This window comes from Pteropus vampyrus, unplaced genomic scaffold (genome assembly GCF_000151845.1).
Source record: "Pteropus vampyrus isolate Shadow unplaced genomic scaffold, Pvam_2.0 Scaffold143, whole genome shotgun sequence".
In the NCBI taxonomy this organism is placed as follows: domain Eukaryota; kingdom Metazoa; phylum Chordata; class Mammalia; order Chiroptera; family Pteropodidae; genus Pteropus; species Pteropus vampyrus.
Window position 1 is genome coordinate 2,273,418 of NW_011888924.1, and position 17,377 is coordinate 2,290,794.

Sequence of the window (17,377 nt, forward strand, 5' to 3'; positions counted from 1 at the left end):
TCGTCGAGTGGGCTTAGCAGAAAGTCGGCTTGGCCTCTCCGGAACGCTGAGTGAAATCTAGAATCTGACTTAGTTGGTTTCCTTGAGAGAGAAGCGTATTTCCGATTTACAGGCAGCAGACCATTTAAGTGCACGTGGGCTAGCCTCGGAAAGGAGAAGAAACCTGTGTTTTTGCTTCGAAAGTCTCGGAGATGACCTTGCTAATATGCCCTCCTGGGAGTCTCTGTCACCCTAGCTGCTCACTGAAGGGTTTGAACGGAGGTTGGGTGGGCAGGAGAGGATGACTGACATGGTGGGAACTGGTTTAGCCTTGTGTCCATACACTTCTGTCGAGGAAAAATTTCGTGGATTTTTGTTTTGTTTTGTTTTTGCTTTCTTGCTATCTCGATGATAATCTGGCTTACGAATAATCTGTTTGTTGTCAATTACAGCTGTAAATTCTGGAGTTAAGTCCCGGAAAATCTATATGCCCCACCCCCTTTTCATCCTAACGCTTGATGGCACACCCTTGAAGCACTTTGCTTTTAGTGATCGCTTAGAAAGTATTTTTTTCTGTGATGCTGAACATAGTTTTCCGTGTCTTTTAGAAGCTAGCTGTCTACTTTGAAGTTTTGGGAACAGGTTGCAGGCAGTTCCTTCCCTATTGCTTGTTTTGACTCTTCTGATGACACTTGGTTTTTACCTGTCAAGTGGACTTAAAATTTTGCAATTCCTGCAGAGGAATACCATAGCTAAATGAAATTGGCAAGATCCCAGCTAATCTTACTTAATTTCCACGCCCTGTTCAAAGGCACAGTGGATTCAAGTTTTGAAATGTACTCTTGTTTATTATCAAAGTGTTGTTAATTTATCTTTTAAAAACTTTTTAGGAACTTAGTTATATTTATATTTTCATTTAAACTTCCTTTTAAAAGTTTACCTTTCTGATTGTGGTAAAGTACGCATAACTTAAAATTTACTGTCTTAATCATCTTTTTAAAGTTTATGGTTCAGAATATTAAGTGCATTCACCTTGTTAAGCAGCCATCACCACCACCCATCTCCAGAACTCTTTTCGTCTTGCAAGACTGAAAAGACTTTGTGCCTATTAAACAATAACTCCCCATTCCCCCAACCTCTGGGAGTCACCATTTTACTCTCTGTCTTAAGTGGAATCATACAGTATTTCTCTTTTGTGACTTACTTTTTTAATCTAGGAAGTTTGTTGAACGCTATCATTTAATGATTTGTTTTGCTTGTAAGTATAATTGCTTTTAATGTCATAAATTCACTCTTTGAATATTGTATGTATCTTAATTTTATTAGGTTTCTGATCAGAAACCTTTGGGGAGCTGGTCGGTGAAACAAGGTCAAATTATAACATGTCCAGCTGTTTGCAACTTTCAAACTGGAGAGTATATTGTAGTACATGATAATAAGGTGAGTTTTTAAATTTATATGATAATATATACAACAAAAATAAAATGTTGGTTAATTAACTTTTTGTTTATTAGGTGTAAATGAAAATCGGAATACTTTTTTGACTTGTATGTTTTAATTTAAGGTTTTAAGATTATGGAATAATGAAGATGTAAACCTGGATAAAGTATTTAAAGCTACAGTAAGTCTTTGGATTTTCCAGCATATTCATTAGCTTATTGTTGAGATGGAATAATTTGTATTGTAGTAGGTCGTTCATCTTAATGCGCCTGTGAAAGTAAGCAGAAAGGTTATAATTAGTTTTTCATTCTAGTTATCTTACAGTATATCTTGGTAACACGTCTCAGTTCCTGAGTTAATATGTTAGAAAATATAAACTTTATTATCCCATGAGATTAAGGATTTACATAATTCCCGAATGATAAATTTATAATTTTTTCCATATTCGCGATTAGATATTTGCGATGTGTCCCTTGTGAGGATAATTCCACTTTATTGTGCCTTTCTTAAAAATAGATAAAATAGACCCTGCAAATTACATATTTTATATTTTAAGAGTGATACATAATGTATTAGAAAAGAACCACGAAACTACCTTTTCTACTAATGACCTTAAGTATGGTAATTAACTTTTTCTTATAAAATGAGGATCTCGAACTAGGTTAATCTAGAAAGTTCCTTCCAGTTCTAGACGTCTAACTCTAAATATCATTGGCACATTTTAGAAGTGGCACACATAGAATCGATTCAGATGTAATGGCAGTTGTTGCCTGGACCCTTGAGAACTTCTGGCCAGCTATCTGTGCTGTTTCCTGGCTCCGGTATTTTCACTTACTTTGCAGTAACACGGTCCTGAATTTTATGCAGCGGGATTAGCTGCTTTTCTTGGACTTGCAGGCTGCAATTTTAAGTGTGGCATCAGCCTTTAGCACCAGAATCTTTTATAACTGCATTAATGCTTTATTTGTATCACTCCCCACCTCAAATTTTGGTTGTAGCCTAATCTCCAGTATTCGCATTGAAAGAGTAAATTAAAAATGGATAAAAGTGATAGCTTAAGCGTGAGAACAGGGAACTGGATAGACAGAGTAAGAGCAAAAGTTAGACTTCTGTATGTATTTATATTGTAGATTAGACTTTGAAACCATTCATAGTTATAAAGCAATTGAATCAAAATGAAAATAAATCAGTCCTTAAAAATAAGCCTTCTAGAAATGTCCTTATGCTCTTAGGCCGTAATTGTGTTAAAATAAAACTTTAAATATTCTACGTTCTTATAGTTGTCAGCTGAGGTATATAGGATACATTCAATACAAGGAACAGAACCCGTGGTGCTATTCAAGGAAGGTGCCGTTCGTGGTTTAGAGGCCTTGCTTGCAGAGCCCCAGCAGAAAATTGAAAGTGTTATCTCTGCTGAAGAAGTAATTAAGTAAGTACGAATACTTGTAAGTGAATTTTTGCCAAGATGAAAATGCACTCTGCATGGTTTTTTTATAACAGTCTTTGCTTTGTTAAAAAGTGTTTTAGTTATAAACATAATAAAAGTAATCTAATTAAAAACTATTTATAAGACATTGGCCAAAATAACACCCCTTGGAAATCTCTAGGGTGATAAATGATTGAGGATGCAGTAGGGTCATGCATATGAGTCTTGTCCTAATGACAGAACTGGATAGTCAGTTATTTGAAGATGAAGTGTGTAATCCCACAACAAAAAATCTTTGTTTCTCTCATATTGCCCTGACTGCCAAGGTCAGAACTCTTCCCCCTGAAGAAATGTGCAACTTATTATTAGCGAAATGATAACGCTTTGAGCCCTCCGCTTTCCAAGATCTAATAAAACTGGGAAAATGACTCACTCAAACGATAACAGGAAATTTTCTGATTTCACATCTCCAATCCCGATTATGTTATCACATTTCCTATTCAGTGTATTTGCTGCCTCTCCAGGTCCACCTGACTCAAAATTAAATTTCTCACAGTCAAAGCAAAGACTTTGACTTAGTAAGTGAATAATTGCCCAGTTATATCTATGAATAATGATCAGCTGTATCTTGGACTTCCCTGTTGAAGGCCTCAAAGTGCGAGCAACTATGGAAGAAATCTTCAGCTAAAAAAAAAAAAAAGATGTAGGTTGTGGATCTGGATTCTAATAGCCGTTTTGCCAAAAACTGGCTATGCAGCCTTGGTTGCAAGCCCTTTACCCTCCTGAGCCTCACTCAGTCCCCTCTGTCACTGGAAGAAGGTAGTTGAGATTCTAACGTTTTCCTCCGAACAGTAGTCCCAAAAATGACTCTAAAAAAGTGAGGGGTTGTCAGATAAGTTCGGGAAACATTGCATATTGTCACACTCTGTGTCTCCTTCAAAACTTTACAATTCACATTTTTGTCTTTAAAACTGTAGGAAGTTCAGCAACTTGCATTTAATTCAGAGATGCATTTGACAGAAGCGCCTGCTAACACCCTACAGGGGATATATTTTGGAACACTGAATTAAGTGTTCTCCGATGACTCTCTGGCTCTAAAAAATATTTAATAAAAGATATTCTCTTAAATTTAGATTGATGGTGTTTCACTCAACTGGTAATTTGGTATTTTATACTTTTTTTTTTTAGGTGGACAAAGTTTTTCATGGTATTTAGACATCCTGTTTTAATCTTTATTACTGAAAAAGTAAGTGATATCTCTAATTCCTGGCCCATGGTGTGTGACATTTTAAAATCACCCATATTAATTTTAAAACTAAAATTGCACTTTAGTGTTTCTCCCAGAAGATTTTTTATTTTGTGTCATTTAAATAGGAAAAAGCCTACTAATTATATATAGAAATATTTTGTAACATTTTAAATTTAATTGGACAAGAAGTTTTTAAGCACCCATTGAAGTAATTAGAGTGGGGCAACAACTGGTTTTAGCATTTAAATATAGTTGGTTGAAATGAGGATATTTTTAAAATAATAACCTTTTTTTGCAGCATGGAAATTACTCTGCTTATGTACAAATGTTTAACTCACATATCTTAAGCAAATACACACTCTTACTTGGACAAGAAGAAAAATCTGTAGTACAGAGTTTTACCACATCTGTGGATCGGAAATTCATCTCTTTGATGTCATTAAGTAAGTATTTTACTTTAAACTTCTAGCACTTGTAAATAGAGGAGTGTTACAGGATAATGTTTTCTTTTGAGTCTTAGGTATTTGCAGTTTTCTATTGGAGCACTTCCCTTTGCATGCTTCCTTATAAGCATTTGTGCCTTCATTTTTTGCACTGTGCTATGTCTGGTCATGCATTAAGACAGTGGTTCTCAGCCGGTAACCTTTATGTCATAAACAATAAAAAAATACCAATAAAAAAGTAAAAATCACTTTATCATGCTAAAGCCAGGTTTTTTGATGTAATTAGTGAACCATAAAATATTTAAGGTTGCTGTTGAATGGCCTCTCCGTCCCTCTTCCAACCTTAAGGTTTAGCGTGCCTTCTTTGAACAGTCACCGAGACGAGTGGATAATAGGAGACTAATGAAGCACTCTAGGCCTGTGCCAGCCAGCATTTTACAGATTTTTTTAATGCCTTGGAGTTTACCTCTGTAATGGTCTAAAGTAAAACCACAGTCTTAGGGGGAAAAAAATACCTTTCTGGTATCCTCTCTCCCCTACCCTTGATGGCTTCTTTGGAAGTTTGGAGACAGTTAAGGGAGGAAAAAACAAGAGCAATATTTAGGAAACATTTTCATACTATCACAATTAAAAATCTTCGTGAAATTTTTCAATGTGCAAATGTTTAAAGTGGCAATTAAGAAAAATGCTCCCATCATTTATCATCTCTAGAGGGTCACTGGAATCTGCTTAATGCCTTTTCTTAAGAGGGACTGGTTTTCTTAAAGTTTAACCTTTAAGACATTTATTGTCAAGTAGAAGTTTGGAAGTTGTATTTTAGTTTTTTGAACATTGAAGTAAGGGAGTCCGAACCACAGGGCTATAAAATCTTCCTGTAACGTAGCTAGAACCACATAGAATTGCAAAATGCAGTTGACCTACGAAAAACAGCAATTTCATGTGTTTTTTAGGGTAATGGAATAACAAATGAATACACCAGAGTGCTAATTAGTTTCTAATGAGATATATCCTTTCACGGACGAGATTGTCTGTGTTTCTGACAGTCCCCTCTCATTTCATTACAGATAGGTACAGTTTTTATTTCTTGGCTATTACAGCATTTCTTACTGAGATTTTTATTTATAATTCTCCTACCTTAATTTTAAGTTTGTAGTATATTCTTTAAGGAAAAGCATTGAGTGATATAATTGTTACATTTGTTTATTTTTCTGGTTGGATCTTGTATGAAATTGGTAAAATCTTATAAACAACACAATACATGCATTTAACTATAACAGAAACAGAATTGTTCTTTATCCATTAATGAACAACAAATACTTGTTTTCAACAGGCTCCGATGGATGTATATATGAAACTTTGATACCAATACATCCGAGTGACCCAGACAAAAACCAGAGGGTAGTTAGATCACTGTTGCTCAAAACCGTAGTGGCTGGAAATGCCCGAAATGGTGTTGCACTCACCATCCTGGATCAGGATCACATAGCAGTCCTGGGACCACCACTACCAGCTTCTAAGGGTGACCGAAATCCTATCAATTAAGTCCTTTGGATTTCTCCTTCACGGTGTACCTTTTAATCTCTCTCTCTCTCTCTCTTTTTTTCAGTTATTTATCACCACTCTAATTCATTCTCTATCACAATACTCAAATAGCTTCCTAGTTCTTGAATAGGTCTTTGATTTCATCTTACATTGGTTAATCTTTCTAAAACATTTCCTTGTATCTGCCTTTCTCATCATTAATGTCTTAAATAAAAACTGCAGATATCCATGCCACCCCAAAGGCATTTGAAAATTGGTAAGCCTTGCACTGGAGGATTAAATTCATAACTTGGTGACATTTCCACAGAATGGAAATCTACTGGACTTGGACAGCTGAAATTCGGGGGCTGCTAGTATGCTTTTTCATCTCTGTGAATTCAGAGCAGGATTCTCATCATCACCTCACCTCCTTACCTCAGTCACCCCTCCGCACACACAGATTTGTCTATCATGAAAACCACAGTTGTTCCTGGCCAAGGTTGGGGTCTCGTAGCCTCCACTATAAAACTCAGAATTTATTGTTTAGCATTCAGGTCTCCCACAGTCCAGACCTCATCCTCTTTTTCCAGTCTCTCTTCCCAACTTCAGAGCAAGAACCCTCTGAATTCAGGCCAGGCTCCCTATTGACTACAAACTTGATATGCCTACCCTTACCTATGTGCTCTGTTCTTAACATTTCTCACACTTACAGGGGCTGCTAGTGATAGCATAGTTCTGTGTGCTGGGCATTTTACTTATCTCATTTGTGTCATGTAATCCTCCAACAAGCCTATGAGAAAAAGTACAGTTATCATCATCCCTGTTTTACAAATCCGGAAACCAAGGTGTTAGGTAAATAAGTAGTGTACTAGATTTCAACCATGTACCCCGCCTCTGAGTCCTGGCCCTTCACCACTATACCATGCATGCTATGCTGCTCTCTCTCAACTCTCATCCTTCCTCTTTCTGGTTCCTGCCCTACCCAGCAAAAAACCCAGTAACCACCGTTAGTATTTTACCTTACCTGAGGTATCGTACAGATCTTTCTATATCAGATTATTATTATTATTATTAATTTAGACTTTTTTTTGAGCAGTTTAAGGTTCACAGCAAAATTGAGGGGAAAGTACATAAATATCCCATATGTGCCCTGCCTCACCATGTCCATTTCTTCTTGTCATGAGATCTAATTCCTTTGAATTTCTGTGGCAATCAACTGTTGTCGGTCATTTTTATACTTAATAAACCAAGACTTGTGTGTTTAACTATGACTATTTATTTATACTTGAGATTTCTGAATATGTATGTCTTCTATTATAGAATGCCTCTCCATATGGAACACAAAATTTCAAACACTACAGATTTCAAAAGAATTACCACAAGGGACCAGTGGTCAAGTAAGTGTTTTTTTGTGCCTAATAAATTTACTGTTAGGGAGGAGATCTCTTTGGATCTAAATATTTTGGCAGTTTTTGATTAAAATAAGTTAAATATTTTTTATGTGAAAGATTATATTTGGTGGTGGTTTTAATAGTTTCCTTATGTTTGTCACTTTCAGAAGACTAAATTATAGCTAGTGTTAGATCAAGAGAGAATAGGTGGCTAGTTAATTAAACAGCTTTTGCCTTTAGCAGCTCTTTGGTTTGATCCTTTTACTTTTGTATTTGAACTATTCCCCAAGGCTGTTACTTTCCTTAATAAATTAGTTGTTCAGGTTGTATAATAAATATCATGGAATTATATAAGAATTATTTTAAAATTAATATTTAAACAGACTAGATTGTAAACTTCCTGAGGCACCAAGAGTCCTTATCTGTTTTGTTCTGCATTGTATCTTCAGTATCTGTCAAAGGTGCTCAGTAAGTATTGGTTGTTTAGTGAATGAATATTCATGTTCAGATATGTAAATCAAGATAATAGAATGTTATAATTAGAGGATAAGGAAACTAGATTTCTCAGCATCCAATTTAATTCTAATTTAAACAGATTTACTTTTAACAAAATTAACTACTCACGGTGCCACTCCTTTAACAAATTTATTTTTGATTTCTGTGTTCCCTTAAGCTTTTTGTTCATATTCCTGTTTTATTTTTACAGTTTTATAATTAATCATAAGACAGGAACAGTGTTAAATTCTGCATTTTTTATTTTGTAGATTGTAACAGTTTGCCAATGCTATTACAGTAGCCTTCATAATTATGTTAATAGTTGTGTAATAGCGACAATATTAATTTTAAACTGATTTTAAATGTACCTATTGATCAGATTTTTATAAGTTGAGAGTATCTTTTAAATTATGCTTCATTCAGATGTTAGCAAGAGTAAGAGCTCTGAAAGCTATCCAGTTAATAAGTTGTACATATGAGATTATTCTGGAAAGTTGCTTAACTTTGTTGCGTCTTTTTCTGTTATGTTAAGATTGCTCACACCATAACTTATCATTATAAGTTATGTGTGGCTTTGTTGAATCAGATCTTAAAAGAGAAAAATAATGCTTACATTTTTGATAATTTGTTTTGTAGCTCTGGTATTATGGGGAAAATTTGTTTATGCTACATGGAAAATTTCTAACTGTGATTCCATACAAGTGTGAAGTGTCCTCATTAGCAGGTGCTCTTGGAAAACTCAAGCATAGTCAAGATCCAGGTAGGAACTTACTAGTTTGTTTTATCAATATAAACCATTTTATTAACTTCCAGTTTGATGTGTAGATTTCCACAACCATCAGTTTACAGAACCTGTTGTTAATGCTGAAATTTGCCACTGATTATTGAGATTTCCTTGACTCAGGTATCTACCTTAGGAATAGTCCATATTGCAAGTACTGCGGTAGGCTGAAGAACTATACTGTGTTTTGAACACCAGTGTTCTTCTGACTTTAGGGGCAATGACAGAGTCCCCCAGACAAAATCATTAATCCCTCTATCCTCCCTGGTTCACCAGTGGTCTCATCTGTTGGTTCGATGTTGCTGGGTACATAGCTTTTTATAACTCACTGATCTAGGGTTATCGGTAGAATTAAATAGATTTTAAAGCCTCCCTTGAATTATGCATTAGTATTTGTTTTTTTGTTGTTCTTTGATTGCTTGGTTTGATAAATTTCAATAGGTCAAAAAATTCCAGAAATTGTGTAGTGTGTGTTTTCTTAGGTACTCATGCCGTGTCTCATTTTGTAAACTGGGAAATCTCTCAGGGATGTGGACTTGGATCGCAGAACTCAGAGCCATCAAAGAGAACTGTAAGTTTGGTAGTCAAAATGGAAATGTTAATAGAAATATTAAAAAATGGGAAAAGGCCGAATTATTTTAATGATTAGTACCTGTACAACTCTTACAGCTTTGATCTTAATGACAAGGCAATTTAAATCTTGAACTCAGTAACCCAACAGCCGTGCTCCAAAAATGACACACATAGTGTAGTAGTTAATTTATGTGTGTTTGTGTGTGTGCGTACGCACGCGGGTAAGATCCAGGAATGAAAACAGACCAATTCACAATTAGTAATAATACCTTCCTGAGTATATTTTATTCTTTGTTTTAAAAACTAAAAACTGTAAAAGTATTAAATTTAAGTTAAAAGTTGAAATAAACCAACTTTTTGCTATAATAAAATCAGACTATTAAAAAAACTTTAATTAGACCATAAGTGTGCTTGTCTCTTTGGGATGTTTCATGTTCTTCTAAATGTGTACTGGAGCTTTTGTATTGTTTTGAGATCCTGATCAATTTACTTAATTCTAGTTAAGAAGAAGAAAAATTGAAGCAAGTGTACAGCCAGAGGTTCAAGCATCCAAACAACTTTTATCAACCATAAAGGTAAATTTAAAAATACTAAAAATAAGGTAAATCAACTCAAGTGGTTTTAGAAAAATCCTATTTACTTTTCATTTTATCTTATTTTTGTGATCATTTTTATAGTTATAGCTAACATTTGTATAGTATCTTAAGGTGGTCACCGCAGTCCACTACTGTGGCTTATTTGATTCACTAAGCGGTTTATGAGGACAGTGTGATGTTTGTGCCCTCATCAATATCATTCAGCTTTGCACTGAATATATTTGTAATTTAGCCTCTTAAAGATTTTCATTTCTAAACTCTCGAATTGTTTTTTTTTTTCTTTGCGGTTTGTCTTTGTGCAAGAAATTTTAGCATCAACTCCAGTTTCACAAGAATGCATGAATAGTGCTAGTGATTTAAGAAAATTCTGAGCCTAGGAACTTTTAAGTTCAGAGTGACATTTATTAATGTACAGACTGAACTCTTCTGCCCTTTCAGAAAGATTCAGAAAAACACATTGAAGTAGAACTACGTAAATTTTTGGCTATTAAGCGGACACCTGACTTTCATACTGTTATTGGGGACATTGTAATAGGACTTTTGGGAAGATGTAAAACAGAACCATCATTTTATCCCCGGAACTCTCTGATGCAGCTTATCCAAACGCACGTGCTTTCTTACAGGTAAACGTTTGTACCCCGAACTTTACATGTGCAATTCTTGACCTTGTTTTTCACAGTTCTAGTTTGCATACTCTGAAAATGTTTATAAATTATTTGCAGTTGAGAGTTCATTAATATATAAAAATTATACATGTGTGTTTTTCCTTAGCTTGTGCCCTGGCTTAATGGAGGTTGCCTTAGAAAAGATGGATGTGCAGATGTTACAGCTCTGTCTACAGCAGTTCCCTGACATTCCTGAAGCAGTCACCTGCGCTTGTTTAAAAATTTTCTTGAGGTAAGTTAGAAGCTGAAGGTCCTTTTCCTTCACTGCATTTTTCATCTATTTTATTATTTGATTTCTAAAACTTTGCTTAGAAAATGAAAAATTTTCCAATAAGTTCAAATAGCTGTAAGAATTAATTTCTTGTTTTCAATCGACGTGATAGCATTGGTGATGACAGTCTTCAGGAAATAGATGTCAATATGGAATCCGTTTCTGACTACAGCGATGCTGTACAGGATGAGCAGATGGAAGAGCAAACTGAAATTCTTCAAAATGGCTTTAATCCTGAAGACGATAACTGTGATAACTGTGATAAAGAGTTTAATGAGAAGCCTCAGGACACAGGAGAGGAGACCACTTCGTGCCCTATAAAACCAAAAAAAGCAGCTCTACTGTATCCTCTAAAACAGTTTGCTCTATATTGTCTCTTTCTGGGGAATAGTCAAATGCCAAGCAATAACTAAGGAGTATCAATAGATAATTTAAAGTGTTGGTTGTTTTTTTTTCCAGTTTCTGCTTGAAAATGGGTTATGTTCAATATTTAAACAACTTAAATCTGTTTTCTTATATAAGAAGTTATGCTAAGGTAGAAGCTCTATCAATTCTAAAATTAGCGTTCTGAATAAATACCAATTATTTATAATAGCAAAGCATTCAGGATGACCTAGTGATGAGGAGAGTGTTCAGTGATAGAACTCTTATAAAAAAGTAGAACTTGTTTAAATTAAAAATATATCATTGAGAAAGGGAATTACTCATAATTTCAGTAGCAAAGCCTTCATTTATTGAAATAAGATTTTCCTTTATTCCTAAGTAGAAATGCAGTTCTTCGTTCAGCATATAGTGAAGCATTTCTTCTGCCTCACTTGAAAGACATCCCAGCACAACATATCACTGTAAGTGTTCTCACAGATGGAGAATTTTATTTCTGGTTTAAATTTTGCTGCTTAACTAACCACCTTTTAGGGCATTTGAAAGGTTAAGAAGTACTTCCATGTGAATAAGAGGGTCCCCACCCTTCATAGTGAAAAATCGTGCCTAGGAGACGAGTGATTTTTGGATGGCAGACCTTGTCATGTTCCTGGCGCCACGCCTGAAGGCAGGTTAAACTGTCTTAAGTTATAAATGAGTAGAAACTAAAAAGAATTGTCTGGGAAACCATTCTCTCTTTTTCTACTTATTATTATAAACAGAATAAGCTCCACTTCCAAGCCAGATGAGCTCATCATTGATGACAGGGACTGCATTTTATTCATTTTTGTGTCACAGATAGTTAAATTCAGTAGCCTCTTAAAATTCTTTCCAGTCTCTTCGTTAGCTTTATAGAAAGAAAACATTTTTTTTTTAATCTAAGTGATAAATTGTCCTTTTTTTTTCCCCCGCCTCACCCAGCTATTTCTCCAGTATTTGTATTTCCTTTATCTGAAGTGTAGTGAAAATGCTACTATGACTCTTCCTGGAACACAGCCTCCAACCCTGAACCAGGTGAAATAATTTTTTACTTTTATTTGGTGCTGGAAAAAAATCTGCAAAAAAAGTTATGTATTGTGTCAGGACCTGGAATCCAGTAGCTGATTTCTCCTTGTCTGCTAGTTCATATGAGCTCCCTCCCTCACCCTGTGCACAAACCACTGGAGAGGGGAGGTGCGGAGGACCTCTCAATTCAGTAGATTTTTAAAGTCGTAATTCTATATGAAAGAACTTAAATTCACCTTAAATTCCTGATTATTGTGACCCTTGTCAAGAGTTTCGTTAGCCTCGTTGGGTGAAAGGTGATAAGTGTCCTGATAATAATCTCTTAAGAATAAGAGAATGAAGATTAATGAAAAATGTTCTCAAAGTAGCTCATGGCAGACCCTCTTTAAATACAATATTTATCTGAGAAACAGTGGAAACATTAAAAAAAATTATTGTGGGTTAAGAATGTATTCTAATTATTTCAAACACTTAATTTGACTATTTTCGTTTTCAAAATAAGTTTGAAATCTTTTAAGTAATTAATTTTTGTAGTTGAAAGTTCCAGCAATACCAGATTATGAAGAAAAAAAGAAAACTAGGTGTCTCTACTCCACTAGTCCCTCTTGGAGATAACCAGTATTAAAGAGTTTTTTTAATGTCTAGAAATTTTCTTTCTATACATTATCCTTCTCCTGTTCTTCTAACACAAATTAGATTGTAGCGTGCATACTATTTTGCAATTTGTGTTTTTTCACTCAGCACTATGTTTTGGACAATTTCTGGATCAAGATACATACATCTGCCTCATTCCCTTATTCTTTTTAACTACTACGTACTATTTCATTTTATGGGAAATCTTAATTTGTTGGTCCCCTGTATATCTACAGTTAAGGTGTTGTGTTTTTTTGTTTTGTTTTATTTATTTTTGCTATTGTAAACGAACCTTCAGTGAGTATATTCATCCAGCTATTCTTGTATCTTCATGAGAGAACACCTGTTGGGTAAATTTTCATATATAAAGTTACTGGATAAAGGGTGCATGCCTTTTTTGTTTTGAAAATGCCAGATTACCTTTCCAACAGGTTGTGACAATAGATTACCTTTCCAAAGGGTTGTGATACTAGGTACTACTGCCACCAAGGTATGAGGCCTTACTCTGTGCCAATCAGATTTGCATTTCTTTGATAATGAGAGAGGTAGGCCATCTTTTCTTGCCTATTTTATATTCCTTTTTGTGAACTGCCCAATGGGGTTCTTTATGCATTTCATGTCTTTTTCATTTTAACTTATAATGAATTATTTGTAGGTTTATTCCTAGTTTTAATAAAACATTTTGCAAGAAACTATACTTTTTAAAAAAAATTATTTGTATATTAACCAAATTAACCTTTTTTTATTAAATGCATTATGAGTACTTTTTCTATCACTTGTCTTTTATCTCTTTAATGTAATTTTTGCTAGAGATGTTTTAATTGTTATGAGAATTACTAAACTTTTCCTTTATTCTGTCATGCTTACTGCTCTTCCCACTCTGTTTTTCCCTAGTACATTCATGGTTTCCTTTTCTGTGTTTTACTCTTTGATACATATGAAATTATTTTAATTATTTAAGGAGTTCATAGAGATCAGCTGTCCCCCTCTCCTCCCTAATAGATAATCGGTTTCCTTAATGCTTTCTCATGACAGTGATATTTGCATGTTAACTACACCATTTGAAGAAGTAGAACTATGTAGGATACTTTAATAAATGTATAGTAATAATTTTAGTTCACGGTAACTCATCTATAATACTCTACACACCCTAGTCTTGGGGCATAGTTTATATTTCAGAATAGGAGATGAGTGAGTGCCTTTTATAACGGACAGTAATTGTCAAAAACATTTTTTTGATAAAAAGAAGTACTAACTTTTCCTTGGATTAAATATCACTCTGGTTTTTTTACTGATTAATCCTATGAAAAAGATCCAGTTATGCTTGTAAAATAACAAAATAGAGCCTTTTTATATTGTTTACAAATTCATCTCTGTAATCTAAAAATTTTAGATTTCTGTAAACTTATTTCTTATAACCATTTGATGTAATTATGGACTTTGTAAAAGGAATTAACCTAAAATTAAATTAAAATCTTCACATTCCTTTTCCTGTTTATCTTTAGATTATGGATTGGATATGCCTACTTCTAGATGCTAATTTTACGGTTGTGGTAATGATACCAGAAGCAAAAAGGCTACTGTTAAGTCTTTACAAGTTTGTGAAATCTCAGGTATGTACCCAGGTATCACCTAAATTATAAATTATTCTTAAAACTTTTCTCGAAATAGTTATAAGTAATCATTGCAGACTTGTTCCTATGTAGAAGTTATAGTAAAAAATATTCTAAAACTTTTTTCTTTAGATATGCATTTGTTCTGAGCTCAACAAGATTGAAGTAAGTTTTCGTGAGCTACAGAAATTGAATCAAGAAAAGAATAATAGAGACTTATATTCGATTGAAGTGCTGGAGCTCTTCTGATATTTCCAGTTCTCCTCCATAGACAATTTGTGAAGATCTTATATATGAATTCTTCCTACTCATTCAGGCAAGAAATGTGTCTTGTTTGTGACTGTCTCAGTAACAAGAGAAGTGTGTCAGGGAGTACCTTACCAGTGCTCCTCGGTCGGACTGCAGGTTTCATGTGAACCTGTGCTAATTTATGGACATTGGTGGGGAGAAGTTCTAAAACTTTTTTAAAATATGTAACTGAGCTAATTTTAAGTAAACTTATTTGTGATACTGATAAAAGTCTTAATTTCTTACCGTGTGTTTTGAACAGTTCTTTTAATAAAAAACCACCATCAAAACAGTGATTCTAGGAACAATGTAGATGTGTCAGTCATAAGCTGTCCCAGCTGGTCAGTTCCACAAGCAGGGCAGCGAGGGGTCCTTGTATAGCCATGTGCTTATCTTCTGCCATTTTTTCTTGTTCTGTACCTATTTCCACTCATCTTTTACATACCCAGTGGTCAAACAATACCTCTTTTTATATATTATCTCTCAGATTACCTCTATGATTAGGATAATTTAGGTTATAAAAACATATTACCAAATAGTAAAACAGTCTCTTCTGAAAATAGTTTAAAAGGTTAATTGACCGTAGAATTTCTCATTTTAACTCTTTGGGTTTAGAACAAATGAAAGGTTTTATGTGAAAGAAATGGATACTTGTGTTTCTTGAAAATAAACTCAAATTTATTTTTGTTAAAAGCGGAATCACTCTTTCAGATGATAAATTAAGTATTCTAGAAGTAACTTGAATCATTTCAGAGCTATGACAGCCTCTGTTGAGTAAAACCTGTTTTAACTTGAAGGGTTACAGTGTTGTTGTTTTTTTAATTTCCTATAAATTGTAGTGCATTCTAGAGCCCAGATTTACAGAATCCTGATTGTTTTACGTAATTTGCATTAGGGAAAGGCTTCATTTTAGGTCAGGCTCTCTAAAGTTTAGTTTACAACTATGGCAATTAACAAGTTTTCCTCACTCATTCTTAATCTCTCTTTAATCCTGAGAGAAAAGAAATACCAAGAAAAAGCGTATATTAACTGTCATGCTGACTTTATATAAATGAGACTTTTTGCTCCGTTTAAACTGAAGTGACAACCTGGGTCTATAGTCTTGCCACCCTGAACACACCTGATCTCGTCTGATCTTGGAAGCTAAGCAGGGTTGGGCCTGGTTAGTACTTGGATGGAAGACCACCTAGGAATACTGTGTGCTGTAGATTTTAAAAATAAATACATATGTACATACATACATACCAAACTAAAGTGACACAGTTCTCTGCAGAAATGAAAAATGTGGGTCTCCACAGTGTATATTTCCTTTTTACCTTTTTTTGGACAAACTAAAAATTGCTTGCAGACATCTAGACATAAATTTGTGGGTTCCTAAGCTTTTTCTTAAAAGTTTTAACTTTAAAGTAGCGGATCCTTTATGATTTAGAGATCCATTTTATGGGACTTAAGATTATTCAAGATTTTCACACTTTTTTGATTCTAACTTATGATTGTTTACAAGAACCCATAATTAAGAGAAATCTCATTTATTCGTGAATTCTATCAAAAACATTCTTGTTTCAGCAAAAGCAAGATAAGCAACTGAAATTCAGTGACGATCAGGGCATAGACTGACATTTTGCTTTTCATGACTCCTGATTAAATTGCAATCGAAGATGGCTTTGGCAGTAAAACAGTTTTCCTCGTCAGAGATCACCCAAGAGGCCTTTGAGCAGGGAGAGGCCAGGAGAGTCATTGTACCCTCAAACTTTTGCCTATTTGAACGGAGCTTTTGTATAGGGTCCCTATAAAATCTTTATTGTAAAGTTTAATAATTTAGGTTGTAAATATCATGGAAGCAAATTACTGATGCTTTAAGTAGAAAATTTTAATTGCTGTTAAATACTAGTCGCTAATTGTTTCTAGGTTGCCTATAGTCTGAGTCACTAAATTTAGAAATTAAATAAGGATTTTATAAGGACATAATAGAGTCGTTTTTTTGTTTTTTTTTTATCTATTTGAGATATAAATGACAAGAGACTCTTATAGGCTGAGTTTTTCAAGGCAAGTTTCTTACCTTTCTGCACACTAAACACAGAACCACCAGCATATAGTTGGTGTTCAATGAATGGTTATTGAATAAGTTATTGAATAATGGATCTTATCTGTCCAACTATTGAGTAATAATTCTGAGAGTTTGCAATAGTGACTTTTTCTGGAAAGTAAAAATGTGTTCATATATAGGCAGTGTATGCCTCTAGACTTTTACTTTTTAGACCATAAATTATATCTCAGATTTGTTTATGATTACATATACTACATCTATAACAATAAGAGTTATTCTTTAAACTTAAGTTTTCATTGAGGAAATGATTTCCTGCTGTGAACTTAATGTTTTTTGAGAGAGATATGGGCTAGCAGGTTATCATTTCAACTTAAAATTAGACATTTGTTTACTTTTTGCCTCTTTAGCTTTCTTTGTAAATAACATGGTCCTGTAACTATAGTGGAATTCATTCTGGATCATGTAGAAAACTTTAAAATTAAGATGGACTTTTTGCTCCCAACTGCTTTAAAAAAATTTTAATGTTAAATAAGTTACAAGA

The 17,377-nt window shown here is 34.1% G+C and overlaps 1 protein-coding gene and 1 pseudogene across 2 annotated transcripts; both read left to right on the forward strand.

Moving 5' to 3' along the window:
- The first annotated feature begins 1,274 nt into the window (after positions 1-1,274).
- NOL11 (nucleolar protein 11) lies at positions 1,275-15,083 on the forward strand. 2 transcript variants are annotated; one of them, XM_011368510.2, is made up of 17 exons: positions 1,275-1,419; positions 1,544-1,600; positions 2,700-2,848; positions 4,034-4,091; positions 4,393-4,537; positions 5,868-6,056; positions 7,379-7,455; positions 8,581-8,704; positions 9,208-9,296; positions 9,799-9,873; positions 10,333-10,517; positions 10,666-10,791; positions 10,943-11,173; positions 11,597-11,675; positions 12,172-12,264; positions 14,394-14,501; positions 14,634-15,083. In XM_011368510.2, exons 4-17 carry the CDS (start codon positions 4,050-4,052, stop codon positions 14,748-14,750), a joined length of 1,680 nt encoding a protein of 559 aa, XP_011366812.1. In that variant the 5' UTR covers positions 1,275-1,419; positions 1,544-1,600; positions 2,700-2,848; positions 4,034-4,049; the 3' UTR covers positions 14,751-15,083. The 2 variants fall into 2 exon arrangements, with proteins under 2 accessions (XP_011366812.1, XP_023391401.1); XM_023535633.1 differs by lacking the exon at positions 12,172-12,264.
- Positions 15,084-15,881: 798 nt separating this feature from the next.
- On the forward strand, positions 15,882-16,000 carry LOC111744911 (annotated as a pseudogene).
- The last annotated feature ends 1,377 nt before the right edge of the window (positions 16,001-17,377 follow it).

Excerpts from the sequence above, each read along its gene's own strand:
- NOL11 (XM_011368510.2), top strand. The coding sequence starts at position 4,050 with ATGGTATTTAGACATCCTGTTTTAATCTTTATTACTGAAAAA. Across the intron at positions 4,092-4,392 it reads TAATCTTTATTACTGAAAAA|CATGGAAATTACTCTGCTTA; the intron begins GTAAGTGATATC and ends CTTTTTTTGCAG. Across the intron at positions 9,874-10,332 it reads AACTTTTATCAACCATAAAG|AAAGATTCAGAAAAACACAT; the intron begins GTAAATTTAAAA and ends CTGCCCTTTCAG.